General features: G+C 33.9%; 1 protein-coding gene across 2 annotated transcripts; it reads left to right on the top strand.

The window, feature by feature from the left end:
• The first annotated feature begins 4,529 nt into the window (after positions 1-4,529).
• Positions 4,530-20,410, top strand: LOC110798189 (3-hydroxyisobutyryl-CoA hydrolase 1). 2 transcript variants are annotated; one of them, XM_022003355.2, is made up of 15 exons: positions 4,530-4,734; positions 5,060-5,127; positions 6,030-6,110; positions 8,478-8,546; positions 10,279-10,342; positions 10,699-10,781; positions 10,927-11,010; positions 12,874-12,958; positions 15,217-15,302; positions 15,977-16,098; positions 18,286-18,346; positions 18,503-18,601; positions 19,662-19,763; positions 19,834-19,875; positions 19,988-20,410. In XM_022003355.2, the coding sequence occupies exons 2-15, from the start codon at positions 5,089-5,091 to the stop codon at positions 20,123-20,125; spliced, it is 1,155 nt and encodes a 384-aa protein (XP_021859047.1). In that variant the 5' UTR covers positions 4,530-4,734; positions 5,060-5,088; the 3' UTR covers positions 20,126-20,410. The 2 variants fall into 2 exon arrangements, with proteins under 2 accessions (XP_021859047.1, XP_021859048.1); XM_022003356.2 differs by having other exon boundaries at positions 4,542-4,734; positions 10,702-10,781.
• The last annotated feature ends 502 nt before the right edge of the window (positions 20,411-20,912 follow it).

Here is a 20,912-nt window from a genome sequence, read left to right on the forward strand (position 1 = left end):
AGTTTCATTGCTTAACTAATTGGTTACATTGTTTAACTAATCGGTTCTAATCTTTAACTATTTAGTTCCATTGCTTAACTAATTAGTTACAATGCTTAACTAATTGATTTTATTGCTTAACTATTTGGTTTCTATGTTTAACTAATTGGATGCATTGCTTAACTAATTGGATTTTTTTGCTTAACTAATTGGTTTCATTGATTAACTAATTAGTTTCAATGCTTAACTAATTGGTTTAATTACTTAACTATTTGGATCCAGTGCTTAACTAATTGATTCCGTTAATTAACTAATCGGTTCTAATGTTTAACTAATTAGTTCCATTGATTAACTAATTAGTTACTATGCTTAACTAATTAGTTACAATGCTTAACTAATTAATCCTATTGCTTAACTATTTGGTTTCTATGTTTAACTAATTTGCTGCATTGCTTAACTAATTGGATTTCATCGCTTAACTAATTGGTCTCATTGCTTAACTAATTAGTTTCAATGCTTAACTAATTGGTTTAATTACTTAACTATTTGGATCCATTGCTTAACTAATTGATTCCGTTAATTAACTAATCGGTTCTAATGTTTAACTAGTTAGTTCCATTGATTAACTAATTAGTTAATATGCTTAACTAATTAGTTACAATGCTTAACTAATTGATTCTATTGCTTAACTATTTGGTTTTTATGTTTAACTAATTGGCTGCATCGCTTAACTAATTGGATTTCATCGCTTAACAAATTGGATTTCAAGTTTAACAAATACTTTCTTTAAATATGTAAACTTATTAATTTCATTGCTTAACTAATTGGTTCTAATCTTTAACTATTTAGTTCCATTGCTTAACTAATTAATTACAATGCTTAACTAATTGATTTTATTGCTTAACTATTTGGTTTCTATGTTTAACTAATTGGCTGCATTGATTAACTAATTGGATTTCTTTGCTTAACTAATTGGTTTCATTGATTAACTAATTAGTTTCAATGCTTAACTAATTGGTTTAATTACTTAACTATTTGGATCCAGTGCTTAACTAATTGATTCCATTAATTAACTAATCGGTTCTAATGTTTAACTAATTAGTTCCATTGATTAACTAATTAGTTCCTATGCTTAACTAATTGATTCTATTGCTTAACTATTTGGTTTCTATGTTTAACTAATTGGTTGCATTGCTTAACTAATTGGATTTCATCTCTTAACTAATTGGTTTTATTGCTTAACTAATTAGTTTCAATGCTTAACTAATTGGTTTAATTACTTAACTATTTGGATCCAGTGCTTAACTAATTGATTCCGTTAATTAACTAATCGGTTCTAATGTTTAACTATTTAGTTCCATTGATTAACTAATTAGTTAAAATGCTTAACTAATTGATCTTATTGCTTAACTATTTGGTTTCTAGGTTTAACTAATTGGCTGCATTGCTTAACTAATTGGATTTCTTTGCTTAACTAATTGGTTTCATTGATTAACTAATTAGTTTCAATGCTTACCTAATTGGTTTAATTACTTAACTAGTTGGATCCAGTGCTTAACTAATTGATTCCGTTAATTAACTAATCGGTTCTAATGTTTTACTAATTAGTTCCATTGATTAACTAATTAGTTACTATGCTTAATTAATTAGTTACAATGCTTAACTAATTGATTCTATTGCTTAACTATTTGGTTTCTATGTTTAACTAATTGGCTGCATTGTTTAACTAATTGGATTTCATCGATTAACTAATTGGTTTCATTGCTTAACTAATTAGGTTAAATGCTTAACTAATTGGTTTCACTAATTAACTATTTGGATCCAGTGCTTACCTAATTGATTCCATTGATTAACTAATAGGTTCTAATGTTTAACTAATTAGTTACAATGCTTAACTAATTGATTCTATTACTAGAACTTATGAAATCATAACTAAAACTTCGAAAAGCTTAACTAAAACTTCTTAAATCATAACTAAAAACTCAGAAAATCTTAACTAATTAGTTCCAATGCTTAACTAATTGGTTTGGTTGTTTAACTAATTAGTTTCAATGCTTAACTAATTAGATTCATAGTTTAACTAATTGGTTTTATTGTTTAACTAATTAGTTTCAATGCTTAACTAATTAGTTCGATTGCTTAACTAATTGGTCTCAATGCTTAACTGATCAGTTACATTATTTAACTAATTAGTTCCGATCCTTAACTAATTGGTTCAACTTCTTAATTAATTGGTATGAATGCTTAATTTGTAAAATTTTAACTAAAACTTAAATTTTTTTAACTAAAACTCAAAAACATATAACTAAAACTCAAAAAATGACAACTATATCAAAAAGATGGCTGTAATGCAAAAAAGTGTAACTAAAACATCAAACTTCATAACTAAATATAACAATATTCTTAACTAATAACAACTTAATCATTACTACATACATGAAATACATTAATATACATAAAACAATACAAATTATCTTGTTGAACTATTTGTCGTTGTTGAATCACAATCTGATTCCAATATCAAAGCAACTAAGTAAAACCAACATCATCAATCCCACTGTAAGCCTACGCAACATTTGTGAGGTGCAGCTGATGTTCCTTCGCAACCCAGCCACCAGCAGGGGATACACCAGGCCACACTGAAGTAACAACTAACAACGCAGCAGCCAAAGTATTTTCCTTCACTGGCGAATTGCAACAGCTACTCCAATTCTTAACTAAAGCTTAAAAATTATTAACTAAACCCTCATCTAACTGAAAACTCAGAAACATGAAACTAAAAGTAAGAAAATCTTAACTATAACTCAGAAATCCATAACTAAACTTCAAAAATATAATCTTAACTATATTAGAAATATTCTTAACTAAAACTAAATTATCCCTAACTAAAACCAATTTATTCATAACAAAATAATAAGTAAACAATTTTTTTTTAATTTTACAATCACGATATATACTGGAAATCAAATTACAAGATGATTTGTCTTCCAATTAACCACCACCGCCACCAGAAAATTAAGATGCGACGCCGGCGGCTTAAAAGATGCTTCCACCTCCGACATCCTCCTCCACCTCTTCTACGACCCCGATTCTCCCTCTTCCGTTGTCGAAACCTACGATTTATCATGAGGAATAGAAAAATAAAAAACCTAAACAGAATTGAAATTTCTAAAATCTAAAAGAATTGAAGAGAGGAGGAAAGAGATGGAAAACTTAGCCGCCGCCGTCCTCGCCGAATCAACCGCATTCCAGCTTCAATGCCGCCGAATTCTTGTTCTCGAACCTTGCCGGAAGAAAATTTGAGCGGCGAGGTTGAGGAGAGGGAGGGAGGAAGAGACGGCGGATAGAGTTTGAGGAGAGAGAAAGAAGCAGGGAGTTTAGGAGAGAGGGAGGCAGAGAGCTTGAGGAGAGAGAGGGAGAATTAGGGCTTCGAAATAGGCTAAAAAATAGATATTTATATGACCCGTAAATAAAACCCGCGAATTCTCACGACCCGCGAACGATCCGCGAGAGACCCATGGATAGGTTAGTCTAATGTATCGAATTTCACTAATTGCTTCTCTGACGCGTCAGACCGTCTTATTAAAAAATTTGTATATACAATTTCATCCAAAAACAAACACTTTCATAATTAAAAAATAAATCTAGAATGAAATTCAATGAAAAATAAAATACTAATCTAATATAATATATAAATTGGTATTTATATAGGAGTTTTATTTAAACCTAACAATTTAATAGAATTCGTGCATCGCACGGGCTAAAATCTAGTATTTGATAATCTGATCACTTTTTTTATTACCGGGTTTCCTCTATGCGTAGCCCGTGTCTTGCACGGGCCAAAATACTACTCCCTCCGTCTCTTTTTGTTCTTTACGTTTAGTATTTTTCGCGCGTTTTAACGATTAATTAATTTGCATCGAGATTCCTCCATTTTTTTTTATTTAAGTAAGATAAATTACGTTTATTTATAATGTTTTTACTTTTTATTAAAATTCTGTTATTGGTAAATGAGAAAAATTTAATGTACCAATGAAAAAGTGTAAGAGATTAAATGAACCAATGAATTTAATTGGTTAAAATAATAATTGAATAAATATTTTGATAGAATATTAAGATTTATATATAAAAGGAAATATAAAGACTATTTTAAAACACAAATTCTTATTTACAAGGGTTGTACAATAAATATTGTACACCGGAGTAAAAGTTAACCCAAAATGCTTAAAAGTTAAGCTTATATATGTAAAAGTTATCTATTTTTTAGTAAATTTTTTTTAATTTTAATAAAACTTATTTCTTCAAAATCACTAATAATGTATAAAATTAATCCTTTAACCCGTTAAAATGTTTATCTATCAACTTTCTTTTTACTAATATAAAAGTTAATCAAAACTAAGTTAAAGTTACAGAAAAATGAGTAAAAATTATCTTGGTGTACAATAAATTTATCATACACCTTGTGCGCGCAAGACCTTTTGATTTTAAAATACCAAAAAGAAAAACGTAAAGAAAAAAAGAGAGACGGAGGGGTAGTTTGTTTTTAAATGATTAACCAAATTTGCAGTTAACTGCAATTCCAGAGCTTATCAAAAACAAAGTTCTACGGTGGCAGTCCCATTTCCGCCACCAGAAAAAAAGAAAGAGAAAGAGAAAGGCGGGAGCTTCGGGGTCAGCAGAAGGCGCTGTCGTTTCAGCTTCTTCCAATTCGACCCCTAAAGAGGAAAAAGCATTGCGTCTTGTTAATTTCTTAAGGTTAGTTTTAAATTTTAATCATTCATCTTTCTATTATTCTCGCTTACTAACATCCGAATCCAAATTGTCGATTGTTTTGCTCACTTTGTCGAATTGTTTAATCCTATATTTCACGATTCGATGATTACGATAAATGGGTATTATGAAGGATTGAATTTGGTCAATTGCTTACTCATGCAATTGCACATTTGCACTCTATGTAGCATTAACTTCATTCTTCAGCCTAATTCTTTCCTTTTATTTTTTGTATTACAGATTTTAGTTGGTATAATATTGATATTTGAGAATTAAAAGTAAGTATTTTGTTTGATTTGTTTAACTTCAGTTTCTAGCAAACATTGCAAACTCACAATCATGGCGTCGCACAATACTGCAAGTTCTGAGTCTCATCAGGTATTCCGTTGGATTGGATTTCATTTCTCTTGTTGTCACTTATCGTTTAATTTTTCAGTTCTAATTATTTTTTGATGGTGCACGATTGCTGCTTGTCTAAATTCATTGTTGAATTTTTGTTTCTATCTAGACAATCTGGGTTGATTATGTGCTCCAAGGCGAAAGTAACTGTTAACTAGAGAAACCTGCAGATTGTATATGCCTGAAATGCTTAACTGTTTCGACTAATGCCGTCGTGTATTGGTGATCGTAGTAGTAGTAGTTGATTTTGGTGCACATTATTTGTCTTTATGGGACAAAGAAAATTTCAAATTATTGGATCATGTATAACATTTTTTGACCTTTAAGTTATCAGTATTATTAGGACAATTGGATGCATAATTGGTTCTTTTTTCATTTGGTTGAGGTGTGCTTTCTTTTCCGAATTCTTCTTGTGTTTTTTTCTCCTAAGAGTCGTTTTATATTTGAGACACAGACTCTACCTTGAAGTTGTTCAAACATAAAGTTCAACAAATAATAATAAAAACAAAAACCCAATCTATTTCTCACTTGAAAAGATTTTGCCTATCTGATCAGTACTCACCATATAGTAAGAACCTCCTTTATTCTGCAAAGAGCCATTGCTAAGTTCACTAGAAATGAATAATAAGCACAGAGATAATATAAGTTGCAGAAGAATTAAGTATTCACAGCTGCTGACTCAGGGTTTGTAGGGTAGCCATGTTTTCTTTATATTTGTTCTGGAGTTGCGTGAAGATTTTAGCGCAAATGGTTGTGTACACATTTTGTTCCATGCTTCTTGATGGTTTTATAGTTTCTAAGCGGACGGTATTTAGTTGCTACTGTCTACCATTTGGCCAAATATCTTTGCTGTTGGATTGATTTTCATTTTTCTTTTGCAGGTTTTGGTCCAGGACAAGCAATTTGTGAAATCACTTATACTGAACCGTCCCAAGCAATTGAATGCACTCTCCCGCTATATGGTAAGAAATCATAGTTGGTATCACACTTTTATACATTTTCTTCTCGCTCTTTGAGCTTGATGCAGTGATTCTATCTTGTTTTATGAGCTCGCACATTGATTGCTATGGTTCGTTTGATGGTATCTGCTAACAGTGTCCTATCTGTAGTACACTCATTTGCAATTGATTTATGAAGTAATGTAATTAATTTTGTAACTTTTTTATACTTAGAGTCATATCATCTGCCTTATACTTTTAATAAGACTGTAGCATAGTATAAAACAGCAAGTATTCTCTCCAGATAAAAAGCAAAAGACCTACGGAGAAAGCACAAGAGATCAATAGATGCAGAACACAGACACCAAGCAGTATTATCAACCACTTTCCATAGAAAGAGCCTGTCAAACGGAGGCATCCTGTTCTGGTCATAAATAAGCTCTTAGGTGTGGGTTTATTATTGCAAAACACGCTCCTCCAAGGAACTAAGGCATGATCACCACTCACCTTCTGATATACTCCCTCTGTCCCAGAATAGTTCGAAGACTTTGCTTTTTCATAAGTCCAAAATCAGTTTGAACAATTCCTTTTTTGGCAAGGTCCCACCATTTTTTTATATATTGAATCTCATACTCCTTTTGAACCAGTATCTTCTTTAACACTACTTTCATTAACATAACAATATTACACCATTATCTCCCATCACATCTACTTTTCTATTAAAATAACAATAGATAATCCGACCACAACTTCTCTCCTAAACTATGTGCACTGATAAGCGTTCGAACCGATGTGGGACGGAGGGAGTTATCTGTTTAATAGAAAAATAGAACCACTGTTTTGCAATTTCCCCAGCAACCAACTCTGTCAACCAATTCAGAACAGCTACAAATCTTCCTCAAAATCCAAGACATATTACTTAAGCTGGAAATAGAAGCCAGTCCGCCGACCTTTGTGTAATAGCTTCAACCATACCCACCCATAGATTATTGCTTGGAGTTTAGATCATGGAATAAAAATGCGGCTGTGTTGTAACATACGGCCCGTATCGGAACGAATTTTCAGGCCACCGAACCGATAGATAGAGTTATAGCATACGCACCCATAAGGGGAAAGAGGGCTGGCTCCAGTGTCTAAAACATAGCTTTGTTAGGAACTGGTTATGTAGATTTTGTCTTGAACTTGACTCCTTGGCTATTCTTGGCCATTCATTAGGCAACATCGGGTATGGAATCCAAATGATGAGTGAGACATACCTGGACAGATAGGCCTTCTGTTCTAATCCATGTGTCGGAAGACTGTTCTGCCCTTTCTTCTTTCTATAATTATCTACAAAAATCTTTTCATGGTATCCCTTCCCTTTGGCCATCTGTAAATTGAATTCAGGTATGGTCCTCATGACAACGAGGTCCTTTAGAGCGTAAAAAGAGAGGGGATTTTAAAAAATACCTTTTTCAACCTTACAAAAATTTCAAAGTTTTATTAGGTTTGGGAACGTATCTTTTGTTGAGAAGAGAGGAGCCATGCACAGTCTAAACAAGTTCAGTTTCTTAACATACTATCATCCTCCAAATTATAAATTTGCAACACAAAAGTCTGTCCACTTGAGCAATAACAGCTTTTCTGCCTGGAGACAATGCCATTATTTTAAAAGAATCTTTTTCTAGAATTTACCAACTAATCCCGAGGTATCCTCAGAAGCGAGCAAGAAAACATTTGGCATTTCTTGCCAATCATATTGGGCTAGATACACTCTTCGTAAATTGATTTGACACAGAAAGCCTTCCGCTTGCAGGCTATCACATCTTTCATAGGATTTCTCATTACCCATGTCAGAACTGGAAATGTCTTTGCTTAGACAACATACATTCAATTACTCAACACTAGTGATCATTTGTAGATTTGGTAAGCTAATGAGTATATTCCATGGTGCTTACGAGATAGTAAGGTAAGGTACCGCCTCTGTTTGGCACAGTTATAGTGAGATCCTGAGGTGGCTAGAGCTCTTTGAGATGGGTGGTTTGGCATTATATGTATTATGTGGGTTTGTTACCTTCTCAAATTTTTTGCATTTGCAGGTCAAATACGTTACATTGCAAAGAAACAAGATCAATATGTTTAACTACACTTTAGGTTCTATTGTTAGAAAGAACGACATTGTATTCTTCTGTTGAATTATTTTGAACTTGCGAGTAAGGGTTTATGGTACAGAGTCGTTACCTAGCTTTTTTTAGTGCTTCTCTATAGAGCTGTTTAGAGTATTTTTTATTACATAACTGAACTTTTTATCTCTGTTGATTTTAGAAAATAGATAATGAATAATAACATGACAATTGATAAAGAGGGTAGATCTCTATTTTTACGTTTTACATTTACATTTGTCCTACACAGGTTTCTCGGCTATTGGAACTATTTCTGGCCTATGAGGAGGATCCTAGTGTGAAGTTGGTTCTTTTGAAGGTATTATTTCAAATAGTACAATTGTTCATGAGCTAATACTAATCCTATAAAATATCTTTGGTGTTCTGACGTCTGACCGGTGAAAATTGTTTGTTTCTACAATATTAGCAAACCTCTATCTACACTGTCAAAGAAATAATAGTATAAGGTAACTTTAGCTGAATTATATTCCCTCCGGCCCTAAAATATTGCCCCATTTGACTTTTCACGTTCTCCAAGACACGACTTAAAACGTAAATATCTCTAATTCTACACTCGTAAAAATTGTAAAAAGTTGATATTCCAAAAATATATATTGAAACGAATCCAACAAAACCTCACATGACTATATTATTTTTTATAGAGTAATGAGAATTCATGGTCAAATTGCAATTGGGAAATCTTTTAGGGACGGGACGGAGAGAGTAGTATTTGGTTTTTTCATTGTTACAAAATTTGGGAGGATTCTTATCTAAAGTTCTCTCGTTCCCAGTAAGGGATAAACAACATTTTACTGTTTTCTAACTTCCTTGGTGCTCCCATAATTCTCTCTCTTTCCGAATTAGTTATTGTAATAATAATAGCTCCTTTGGAGAAGGTACACACAAACGTACGAGAGAGGGGTTGGGGGAGGGAGGAGAGAAATTTGATCAAGCTTTAGTACACTATTCGGGCTATTGAATTAGAGGCTTTTTTGACTTTTGAGGGATGAAGTTATTTCAAGTAATTTACCTCATTAAGCCGATTGACTAATGTAATTAGAGATCAACCATTAACATTTACGATTTTGCAACATTTACCATTAGTTTGAGTTACATAATTAGAGATGGGATACTGTAATGTTTAGTTTCTTTTACTAAGCTAGCGAATCTTGTGCTTATGCTTACAAACTTGCCACTCCTTTTTTCACAAAAACTTTGAAGTTTCTATGATTGGATGTATAACAATTTTTTACACTTCATTTTACGCCTGTCAAAGCTTCTACAGTCTACCATAATAATGCAATATTTTGTTCTTTGACATGACTATTGCTTCACCGCAATTTAGAAGGTGGACCATGGTGCACATAGAGCATGGACGCATGGTGCACCTTAAGAACATTAGTATATAATTAAAAGAACATCTGGGTACGTAAAAAGAACATGGACATATATTTTTTTTATATTTTTAATAAAAATTGTGATTTTTTATAACAAAAAAGTAAAATATTATATTGCATGTTCTTTTGTCGTAGTGTCATGTTCTTTTGTTTATGCACATGTGTTCTTTTGGTGCACATGGTGCACCATGCTCTATGTGCACCATGGTCCATAGTCCACGGATTGGGGTTTAATGAGAAAGAGGTCATGTGTAAAGCAGTAAAGGCCAAGACTTTGAGGAAGGGATTATGTACCCCCGTAAGAGATTTCTTCTTATGACACCTAAATAAGCGCCATGTCCAAAATCACTCATCTACCTTAATATCAATAAAGAATTAGCTGCAATTCAAAAGCTGTTTTCCTTACTTTTGTTAGCACGTCAATTTAAGGAATTTCTAATTGGTTATTTTCAAGGAAGTGCAATTGGCATGTTTCTGCTGGTTCCTAGTTATCCAAGGAATTAGTCAAGTTACCGGTGTCAGTATTGTCATGACAATGACATACACTTAATTGGATTTGTGTTTTAGTTAATTACGAGGCCTTCTTCTCTGAAGACCAGATATTGCATTTTGTATTAAATGTATGTGACACTTGTGCTTAATTTTTCATATCAGGGAAATGGAAGAGCATTTTGTGCTGGAGGTGATGTTTCCGCTGTGGTCCGTGATATTACTGAAGGTTGTTTATTTACGCAGTTGCAGTCAATTGTCTTTGATCAAACCCTAACACATGCTCTCCATCTCCCAAACAAGCAATTTCCAGGGAATTTCTGATGCCAAGACACTATTGATCTTGATTGCTGTGAAGTATAAGAATTCAACTAAATACTAATTAATTGGTGTTGCCAGATTTTTTTTCCTGTCTCAGTAATTATGATCCCAGTGACTTTCCTCTCATGTGCCTTTCTGAGGTCTAATAACACATCTCCATGCTAGACTAAAATATGAAATTATCTGGAAAAAGTGTGCCCCATTTTTATCTTGTGTGTACTTTAAAGGTTTGAGAATTAAGTAGCTTTTGTTAATGACTTGCAGCAGGTGATTGGAGATCAGGTGCAAGCTTCTTTCAGAAAGAGTTTATCTTAAATTATGTCATGGCGACATACAAAAAGCCTCAGGTCATTATTGTCTTCCAACCCTAAAATTCTCCTGCCCCTTAAAAAGTGTTCAAATAGAAGTTTGCCTCCTTTGAGATGCCCTTTGATTCAGTTAGTCAAACTATCTCATATTTTGATGGTACTTTATCTACAAACACCACCGAAGGTTTCAATTCTTGATGGGATTGTCATGGGAGGTGGAGCTGGTGCATCAATTCATGGTAGATTTCGCATTGTAACTGAAAATACGGTATTTTTTTACTCCTTGGTTCTTAATTTGTTTACCTTTTCTCTCTTTACATCACTACAGTTTACTTAACTTCAATACAATTTTTTTTTTTTAAATTCGTAGTATACTTTTTGTAGTTACTACTACTTCCAAAGTGAATGATCCATGATAATTTTAGTTGCAATATCAATACCTATATTATATTATTTGAATTTTCATTGTTTTGGATAATAGTAAAATGTTACTAAAAACAATTGTATCCATCCATCCAAAAGTCATAGTCACATATAGTAGATGCCTGGAAAGCTACTTGGCTCTTAAAAGATAGGATTGGTTTGTGATTGACTTCCTAAACAGACCCTTACAAAGATTGAGTAATGGGAAGAAAGAGAATAATCTCACTATTACAGAAGGCCTTTTAGTAAAAAATGTATCGTATTCTTAATTACCAAGGGTGGAAACAATGTCACAGTAATTTCAGGATGGAGGGAATACTGAGTTATTTTTGTTGAACTGAATTTCATTAACCAAAATTTATTTTTGCCGATGAATTCTGATATTTATGGAACGAAATTTGTTCTTCCTGAACTGCTCTTGGAGTCTGGACGGAAGTGATTTTTTTTTTAGAATAGCTGAATTTTCTTATTAGAACTTCTTTAAACTGATTTAAACTAATTTCGCTGAAACTAATTTTTATAAGTTTGAAGAGAATAGAGCTGATATTTGAATTATCTTATTTAATGAACAATTATACTAATGCTGGAAAGATGCTCAAAGAGATATTTTTTGTTTTTCTAGAATTTAAGGTGGGTTTCATCGCTTTTGGTTAGTTGCCCATGTTTGCCAACCATCTGTAGAAGTTGTCATCCTTTGGTTGTCAATCTTGTCACGAGAAAGCATTTTATTCTCTAGTTTTCAAGGATGATATGTTCAGGACTGCAAGGTGTATATCTTTTGTGCTGGATCTGTCCCCATTGGTAACTAGGTTCCATTCCCACTTTTCTGATGGGAATAGGACATATCTATCATCTTTTTTTTGTTGGGGCCTTTTAGAAATGTATACTTGCCTCTCCAGAACAGTTGGTAAAATAGCCTTGGGCAAATCTTACTAAATGGTTTTAGGCGTGGCCCTCGTGGGTGATTGAGCAATACAGCTAAAGTTACTATTGTCCTCTGCGGGGGAATTTCTAATTCCAACACACTAAAGGAAAAACAGAAAGACTACATTTTGCTGACCTTATGCAACACCAGCTAAGTGCTAATGAACATGCTGTATCTTGACAAATAAAAATGAAAACATGCTGGACCAACTTTGAATTGCATTAAGATACAACCCTTCGCCTATTTGACTCACTCGAATACACACTGGTTGCTTCTCAATTCTCAGACACTCTATCTTACCAAATAAGAATCTGATGGACATCCTTCCCCTTTTCCTCTCCCTAGTGAACAGATCGCAAAATGTTCCTGCTCTCTGTCATCATATTTACCGCATAAAAAAATGAATTGTTCAATGTCAACAAACAAGTGAAATCTATTACATAAATTATTCTCGTGTGCAGCAAATCATTGCATCTTCTCCTAGCATGACCCTTCCTGATTCCTGAAGAAAAGTAGACCTCACTCATTGGACTACATGTTCTTTAGGGGAAAGCGAAGTTTTAATTATGTCTTGTGACCATGCATTCTGACCAATTGTTAGGCATCTTATTTGTATTTTTTTTTACAAGTTTATATTGATGTAGTTAATGACCTGTGCTTTTCTTTTCCTTCTCTTCTTCCCCCCTCCCCTCCCACCCCGGCCACCCTTTCCCTTTAGATTGAAAATTTAACATATAAATGGTTCTTAGAAATTGTATGGTTGTCTAAGTAGACTTAACGCAGGTTTTTGCAATGCCTGAAACGGCTTTAGGACTCTTTCCAGATGTTGGTGCCTCCTACTTCTTGTCAAGGTTGCCAGGGTTCTTTGGTAAGCATTCTCCATTTCATAGTGTAAGTTGTTATAAGGTTTTGAGACAGCTAAGAATATCCTCGAAATATAATTTCTACCTCACTAAAATACCTTATCCCAAAATTATAAAAAGTAATAAATGGCTAATAAGAGAGAATTAAGAGCATAACTGGAAATGTTCCTTATATACTCATTGTTTTCCTAAAACAACTTACATATTGTGGGGAAAAAAACACTTAATATGAGTTACATGAAACAGAAGGAGTGATTTCTTTCTTATGTAACTTAAATGCCTCATGACCTCAACTCCCCAAGCACTGGATTCCAAATGTGCAATTAAACATTATTTTTCATTAATGTTTTACAATCTGCCACTGTGGATATTGCCACTTTTTTAAATATTTTGTTAATTGATATTGTGTTTAGATGTTTGTGAGACACATTAGTAGAGTGCCACTTTCAAACTTTAGTAGAGGTTTGGCATGAAACGAGAACTGATCATGCTTCATGAGAATGACTTTCAACCATTAGGAAATAAGATATCTAAAGCTTATAATAGAATTGATCATCTTTGGCCTGGCGTAGCCTTTTGACCTTTGTCACGCTACGTAATGGTGACTAGTTGTGTTGCAACCTTTTTTTCCGCTACATCTGTTCTTTTCTCAAAATTGGTCAAAAATATTTTACTAATTAATTATGTTGTCAAGGGAAATATTAATTCTAAGCAATTATTCATTCACCAATATGTAATCCACTCATATTAAGATAGGTTTGATTATATTATGTTGAAAGAATACTTCTTAACCTTAAACAATATAATTAAGCTAACACACATTAATGTTAACACTGAGTTAGGTGCAATTCGTACGCAATTATTTCCATCCCCTATTGGCCCGAAATTACAATTCGGTCTGGAACGAATCCCAGGCCTTAAACAGATAACTTTTATCGCAAAGCCCAGCCCAGCGTATTTTGCAGCTTGGAAAATATAAATGAAAAGAATAAAACAAAATAAATGAATAGAATAAAACTTCTCAACTGTTTTTGCAGCTAATCTTTTTCTGTGAACACTGCACAGTATAAGGCCATACTGTTCCCTGTTAGTGAGAGAAGGTAGGAACCCACCATTGAAACTAAAGTCTGTTCACCACTGCTCTTTTGCTCACTCTACTTGCCCCTTTTGTTGAAACCGATTTCCCCTTTCGCTTGTGCCCATGATACTCGTACACTGAAGTTTACCTCAGAAGGCTTTGTTGATCCTCTTCTTTCTGGATTTTGCTGAAATTTTACGCCGAATCCCCAGAATATGTAGGGAATTTTTGCCGAGGGTAGATGAAGAGAAATCTAGGTGAGGTTTGAAAGAGCAACTGGTAATTGGAGGATCTAACCCTTAATTAATACTTCTAAGGGTTCTTTGCTATCCCTTGACCCTGGGTGCATCTTTGAGGTGTGCAGGAGAAGGAAAGGAAGGATGGGAAGCAAAGGGGACAGGTTAGGCAAGTGTTTCAGAGGTTCCTCTTTCTTTTATTTTCGGAAAACTAGACATAGGGAATGATTACCTTTGTATTAGGTTTCCAATCATTATCATCATTTTAGAATGATGTTCAGTTCTTAAGCTGTCTTAGTTAGAGCCTTAAACAAGTTATGACAGACTATGGTGTTGTAGAGCTGTGTCTTTGTATTTTTCTCTTTGCTAAAACAAAAAATAGGTGTACTATTTATGGAAAAGATTTATGCCTTTAGGTGGGGGGGGGGGGGGGGGGGGGTGAATATTGTAATATAGTACTCCATATATTACAATTAAGAAAAGTTTGATTGTAATATACGGAGTATTTCATTTCTTTTAGTTTGTATTAGAAGTTTGCTTAAGGGATTGTTGAATTCTACATCTTTGCACAGAAAGGCTGCTGTTTACACGTCCTAGATTTTTGGGAATCTGTAGTCTGCACTTTTTTTGTTGTAGTAGTTGGTCACAGTTTTACCTTTCAACTGCCTCTGTTTTATTTTATGATGCCAATGAAAAATTGCCTTTAGTTATACTAATCCATTTTTTGTCAATCTTGTTGATGTTTGCTTGTCAATTTCTTGTAGCTGTGATCTCAATTATACATCTTGCTAGATTGGGTTAAATTTGTGTTCACTCGTTCCTCTATGAGTTACATCTTAGATTGGACTAGATTTGTGCGCAGTCATTCCTCTATGAAGTTACTTATCAGTGTTTATTACCTCATTAGCAAATTTAACAATTTTCCTTTGCTTCATGAAACTAATTGTAGGTGAATATGTTGGTCTCACTGGAACCAGGTTGGATGGTCCAGAAATGCTTGCGTGTGGTCTTGCAACCCATTTTGTTCACTCCACGGTACACTCTTATTTATCTAATTCTGAAGAACCTGTTTAACTCATTTAGAGGGAAAGATTCCTCTTTTAACCTGATAATGTTTGCTCTTCCTGATCATTGTCAGGATTTATCAGAATTTTCACATCGACTGTCTCAAAGATGTTGACTTTAAATAATCCCTTGAGCCAGTCTCTTAAGTTCTGTCTTTCCATTCTTTAATTTTTCTGTAGAATAAAGTCGTAGACGATGGGTTCGTACTTATCAACATTTATCTGGGATATAGGAAGACATTGTAGGTCTTGGTCAATTAGTGACCTTCCTTTTAGAGACAATTCTTGAAGATGCATTTCCCAACTTTATTATAGATGACTTTATTGAGAAGTTGCTTCTTCTTGCCTACTCATCTGCCTCCAAGCAGAGAAACTTGGAAGCAGGTGGAGAAGTAAGGGATTATATCTTCAGCATCATAGTCATCAGTATTTATGCTTACTTTTCTAAGCTTTCTCGACATTTCCGTATCATCGATTTCACCACATCTGATCACCATTTTAAAAGGAAAATGTTCTGGGGTTGAGAGCATACCATGCTACTCCAGATATACACAAACTTCTGACAAAGACTTACTCTAACATTTGCATAAATTTCTTTGATTAATTAATTACACTCTGTAGCTTTTCTAATTCTGCAATTTGCAGAAATTGTCCCTGCTGGAGGAAGAACTTTACGAGGCGAATTTAGATGATCCATTAAATATTTGTGAAATTTTTGATAAATATGCTGAGCAACCTGTTCTGAAAGAGAAGAGCGCTTATCGAAAGTAAGATTTTCTTATCATTGATATATTTCCTCATTGGTTAATCCATATTCTCAAATAAAATCTTAGCGTTTAAAATATTGTAAGAAGGAATTTACTTTAGATTTTAATTGAGAACGATATTTTTCTTCTTAGACAGTTATGCTTCATTTAGGTTTGACTAGTATAGTAGTATTTAACCAGGTGACACCAGAATTTCATACATGATCTCTTCTTAATGTGAGTAATTTTGTAGATTTCTGGTATGTATTTAGGACATAGGTCTTTTTTAAGGAAGTACTAACTTGATATGGTTGGAGTTAGAAAGTATTTGGAAATTCAGGAATATTCATGCATTCAGCATTTTCTTGCAAGAGAGAAAGTAATATTCTTCGTTAGTGGGAAAAGAAGTGCTTTGACAAAGAAAATTAAAGGAAACCACTAGCTGGAAAACAGAGTCGGGAGTTGTTTAGACCTGGGAACTACTATAATGTATGTAAGACAATCTACACGGGGGCCATCATCTCAGCTTCATGATTTAAAGAATTTTATATTCTACTGTAAATGACAGTACAAATGCGCATATGCATGTTTTAGTAGACAAAGGTACTGTGGCCACAAAATTTTAATACGGAGTATTACTTTCTCTCACAATTTAGATTAGCCAGATTTAACAAATTATTGCCTAAGCTGATTAAAACTAATTGATTAAAATCTTAAATAATACATCAAATTAACTCTAGCAGATATTGTAAAAAGAACCTTCTAGGTCCAGTCTACCTGAGTAGAAATTAATAAAGTCACAAGTACAATTAACCTCTGTTTATTATGAGTGTTATGCCTTGAAGGTGGATTAACGTAAAGTAGTTTGAGTCTTCCATAAAATAAAAAATAGAAAAGAGTTTGAAAAATCAATTAAATTCTTCTTTCATGGTTATTATGATTTTAAAGTCTTTAGAACTGTATAAATCCAAGAGAGATATAAAACTAATTTGTGGTTCCATCTCTCATTTTCAAACACCAAGGCTCCAATGTCGAAGTCCATCTTTCACTGTAAATTTAAGTTTGTAATTTTTTAAGTATGAGGCCTAAAACAATCAGTAACTTTAATAGAATCACCAAAACATCAATGCTTTGTTGTTACAACACTAATCCTGTGAATGTGAGGATTATTCAATTAAATGAAGAATCAAACAAAAAAGGAATAGCAAAATCTTATGTCTTGCATCACCTTTTTCACAAAAATGGGATTTTGAAATACAGACGTGAGTTTTAAATGAAATCTAATTTCCTGAAAATCTACTAGCAAGTGAACTCATGCTACAAGTACAAGCCTAACCAATTGAATTAACTGGAAAAGTTTCTCAAAACCTAAAAGAACCCTCAAAATTAAGCCAAACCGATATTACAACTACTCTACATGGTAGTTGGAACTTGGAAGCCTCCTCTGAGGGGCCTCCTTCCTTTCTAGATTGGGGAACAAAAGAGGGAAAAGAAGATAACAAAATTTCTAATGGAAAGTGTAGAAAGGAAGATAAACGGGCTTTCATTGCCATGCTTGTTATTACCGTCGTGTCATGTGGTGCTTGTTTTTTTGTGTCATGCTCAAAGGCACTGCCAGGAGATAGTCACTTCTGATTTTCTCTTTCTTCTTATATTTCATTCTTTGCTTCTTTTCTGAATTCCAAATAATCGTATTACTAAATCCTTTGGGCAGAAACCAAAATGAGCCAACCCAAGATTTGGGGTGCAACCTTTGCAAATTTAATCTATATGCCAATATATGGCCAAAATATTCCGTGAAACCCAAGGGGAAATGACATAAAGATAACGAAATATCCCACTTATCAATTTCATAGGAAAGATTCCCCTCCCCCCCCCCCCCCCCCCCCCCCTCCTCTCTCTCAAGCACCATCTTTGCCTATAATGTCTAGTAGGTGTTGGTAATGGGTAGAGACGGTGAAATAGAAAGAGTGGAGTTTTTAGACTGTTTTGGCTTTCTCTTTGTTTTGTTCAGGTTTATTTTGTGATCTTAATATTACCATGAACACTTCGTGAAAAACATGAATCACAATACTTGTATATTTGAGGTTTTTGTTGAAAACAAAGTATATGCAACATCATGTTAACGTTGAAAAGAAAAAAAATGTCGATCAGACTTGGCAGTTAATAAATTTTGGGCCTTAACTTTTATTTGTTTGTGTGTTGTAGGTTGCATATAATTGATAAGTGCTTTTCTCACAGAACTGTCGAAGAAATTTTATCTTCTCTTGTAAGTTGTTTCAAAAGATAGATTAATCATATGTAGTAATAAACGGCTCTGGAGACATTTTTTATTGAAAGCTTTCAGGCTGTTGTAATGTTCCAATACATTATTTGCAATTTTTCAGTACTTAGCATTCTTTAAAGAGGAATTTATCTTTGGTAGGAGAATGAAAATGCTGAGAGACACGGTGATTGGATTTCTGCATCAATAGAATCACTAAAGAGAGCATCTCCAACAAGTTTGAAAATCTCTCTTAAATCGGTATGCTTGACTTCTTCCGGTTTTACCAGCTAAATTTATGATTATTGTGAGCTTGTATGACAAGATGGGGTGGCCTTTATGTAAAGTTCTCCGAGATGAGATTTTGTCAATGCATATCTAGGCCATTATAGTTTAAATTTTCAAAATATTCTGCGCTTATATGACTAGATGTATGCATGAGTTAAGTCACTTGAGTGGTAGCCTCAAGGCCTGCAATAGGTACTATAGGAATAGGATAACTGTTTTTTGGCTTCCTGAAGTTTCACATAGAGGAAATATCAGCTTGTGTGTCGAGGTTTTGAAGGGACGATAACTCAGATGAGGAAGAGTCAAATGAGGAGAGGAAAAAGGTTTTAATATTCAGGTTAATATAAACTAGTCAATCTCTGTGTAGTATGGCGGGAGAAATATAAGTGATATATTCTGAAATCTGACCTCCTCTTGATAGAAGTCTGGATTGCCTTGATTGAACTTGTAATGTAGATTTTATTTAAATTTTTTTTTAAAGATGGCCATGAAAGAAAATATCTAGAAATAAGCCACATTGGCTCTTTATCTAGATCAATGTAAATCGTTTCTTAAGTTTGAAGGTTGGAACACATATATATACGGTGTACTATATTAGAATAACCATTCTAAATTTTACGTAGTAGGCTATATGCATTGTGTGGCACTTCTATATTAGAGGAACATTATAAAGCTTCTCTGGTAGACTTGTTTTGTAATGCTGCATTTACAAGTTGCAATGCATTTAAAATCCTATATTGTTGCTGTTGGTGAAAGGGAATAGTGCATGTTAAGTTATTTTACTTCATTGTAATGAGGTCCTCAATGGCTGAAAATTTAGACAATATGTGAGTCAACATTCCAGGTTACACCCCCAGGATTCATTAATTCGTTATCATGACTTGATGCTGGTTGAAAACAATTCTGCGGAGATTCATCTGTATTTTTCTTTGGTAGATTGTTGAGAGGGAGGGAGGGAGGAGGGGTCAATTTAACTTGCTGAAGTTATACTAGTCTGATACATTGCATATTTTATGTCTTGTAATCTTTTCAGATCAGAGAAGGTAGACTGCAAGGGATTGGTGAATGCCTAATCCGCGAGTTTAGGATGGTTTGCCATGTTCTGCAAGGAGAAGTCAGCAGAGATATATTTGAGGTTCCAAAAGTCTAAATTGTCTGTTTTTCCTGTCATGTGTGTGGCTATTAAGTTGTTGCTTCAACTGCAGGGTTGCCGGGCAATCTTGGTTGACAAAGACAAAAATCCAAAGGTAATATTACTCAAGTTATTTTCAACTCTGCTTCATGATACTGTCTTAGCTAGTTAATGAACTTTTCTGAATTTGAGTTGATTTCTCCGGATGGTGTGGGTTTGTGGTTTAGTGGAATCCTTCGCGGTTGGATCTGATTAGTGACGATATGGTGAACCATTATTTTTCAAGAGTGAAAGATCAAGGATGGATGGACCTCAAGTTGCCGACAAAATCGAATTTGCCTGCATCAGCCATGGCTAAGCTCTAGGAATGTCAGCTGACAATGGCATCATTAATGGAGTTGGTCTACTTATTATCGTGCACAAGCCTTAGTCTTTGGCTAATACCTCATTGTGGTCTACTTTATTAATAACTGAAATGATTATGTAAATGGTTGTAGTTGTAAGTCTTGTAACACGCCCTTTTCTCCGTTCTAGAACAAACCATTAAAATATCACGAAACATTGCAAAAATAAAATTTGAAATAATCCCAACTTCAATAAATGACTCATCTCGTGAAAATTCTTTGTTCATGAGGTTGTTTTTGGGTTCACCAACTCGTTCTTTGTTCATAGTTCTTTTTTTTTTTTTTTTTTTAAAGAGGAAAAATACAAAAGTTAGGAAAGTCTTCTCTCAAGACTAAAACCTAACTTATCAGAAGAAAGAAAATAAGAAAATTTACTGTCTACAAATGGGTCAATATCCTGATGCGTCTGGACTAGGTGGCCTACAGCAGCAACATAGTCAGCAGCACGATTAGCCTCACGGTAAACATGTCGTGAGTCTTTGGTGTCGAAACGGGTCAACAACTGCTTGATATCATCGAGAAGTAGTTTGATCTTCCAGGGACACCGCGTTTTACCCTGCAAAATATTAATAACCAGAAGGTTATCTCCCTCAATAAATATATGTCTAATATTATATTCTATGGCAAATAAAAATCCATTACGGAGGGCCATGGCTTCAGCTACAAGAGGAGAAGTAGCTCTTAGGTTATAAGTGCGACTAACAATGTTATTTTCGAGGTGATCCCTAATCACTACCCCCGCTGCGCC

Source organism: Spinacia oleracea, chromosome 6 (genome assembly GCF_020520425.1).
Source record: "Spinacia oleracea cultivar Varoflay chromosome 6, BTI_SOV_V1, whole genome shotgun sequence".
NCBI classification, from domain to species: Eukaryota; Viridiplantae; Streptophyta; class Magnoliopsida; order Caryophyllales; family Amaranthaceae; genus Spinacia; species Spinacia oleracea.

What these genes read in the sequence shown, in the direction of transcription:
- LOC110798189 (XM_022003355.2), top strand. Translation starts at nt 5,089, where the DNA reads ATGGCGTCGCACAATACTGCAAGTTCTGAGTCTCATCAG. An exon ending in CAAGTTCTGAGTCTCATCAG is followed by an intron (nt 5,128 to 6,029) that starts GTATTCCGTTGG and finishes TTTCTTTTGCAG; the next exon opens with GTTTTGGTCCAGGACAAGCA. An exon ending in ATGCACTCTCCCGCTATATG is followed by an intron (nt 6,111 to 8,477) that starts GTAAGAAATCAT and finishes TGTCCTACACAG; the next exon opens with GTTTCTCGGCTATTGGAACT.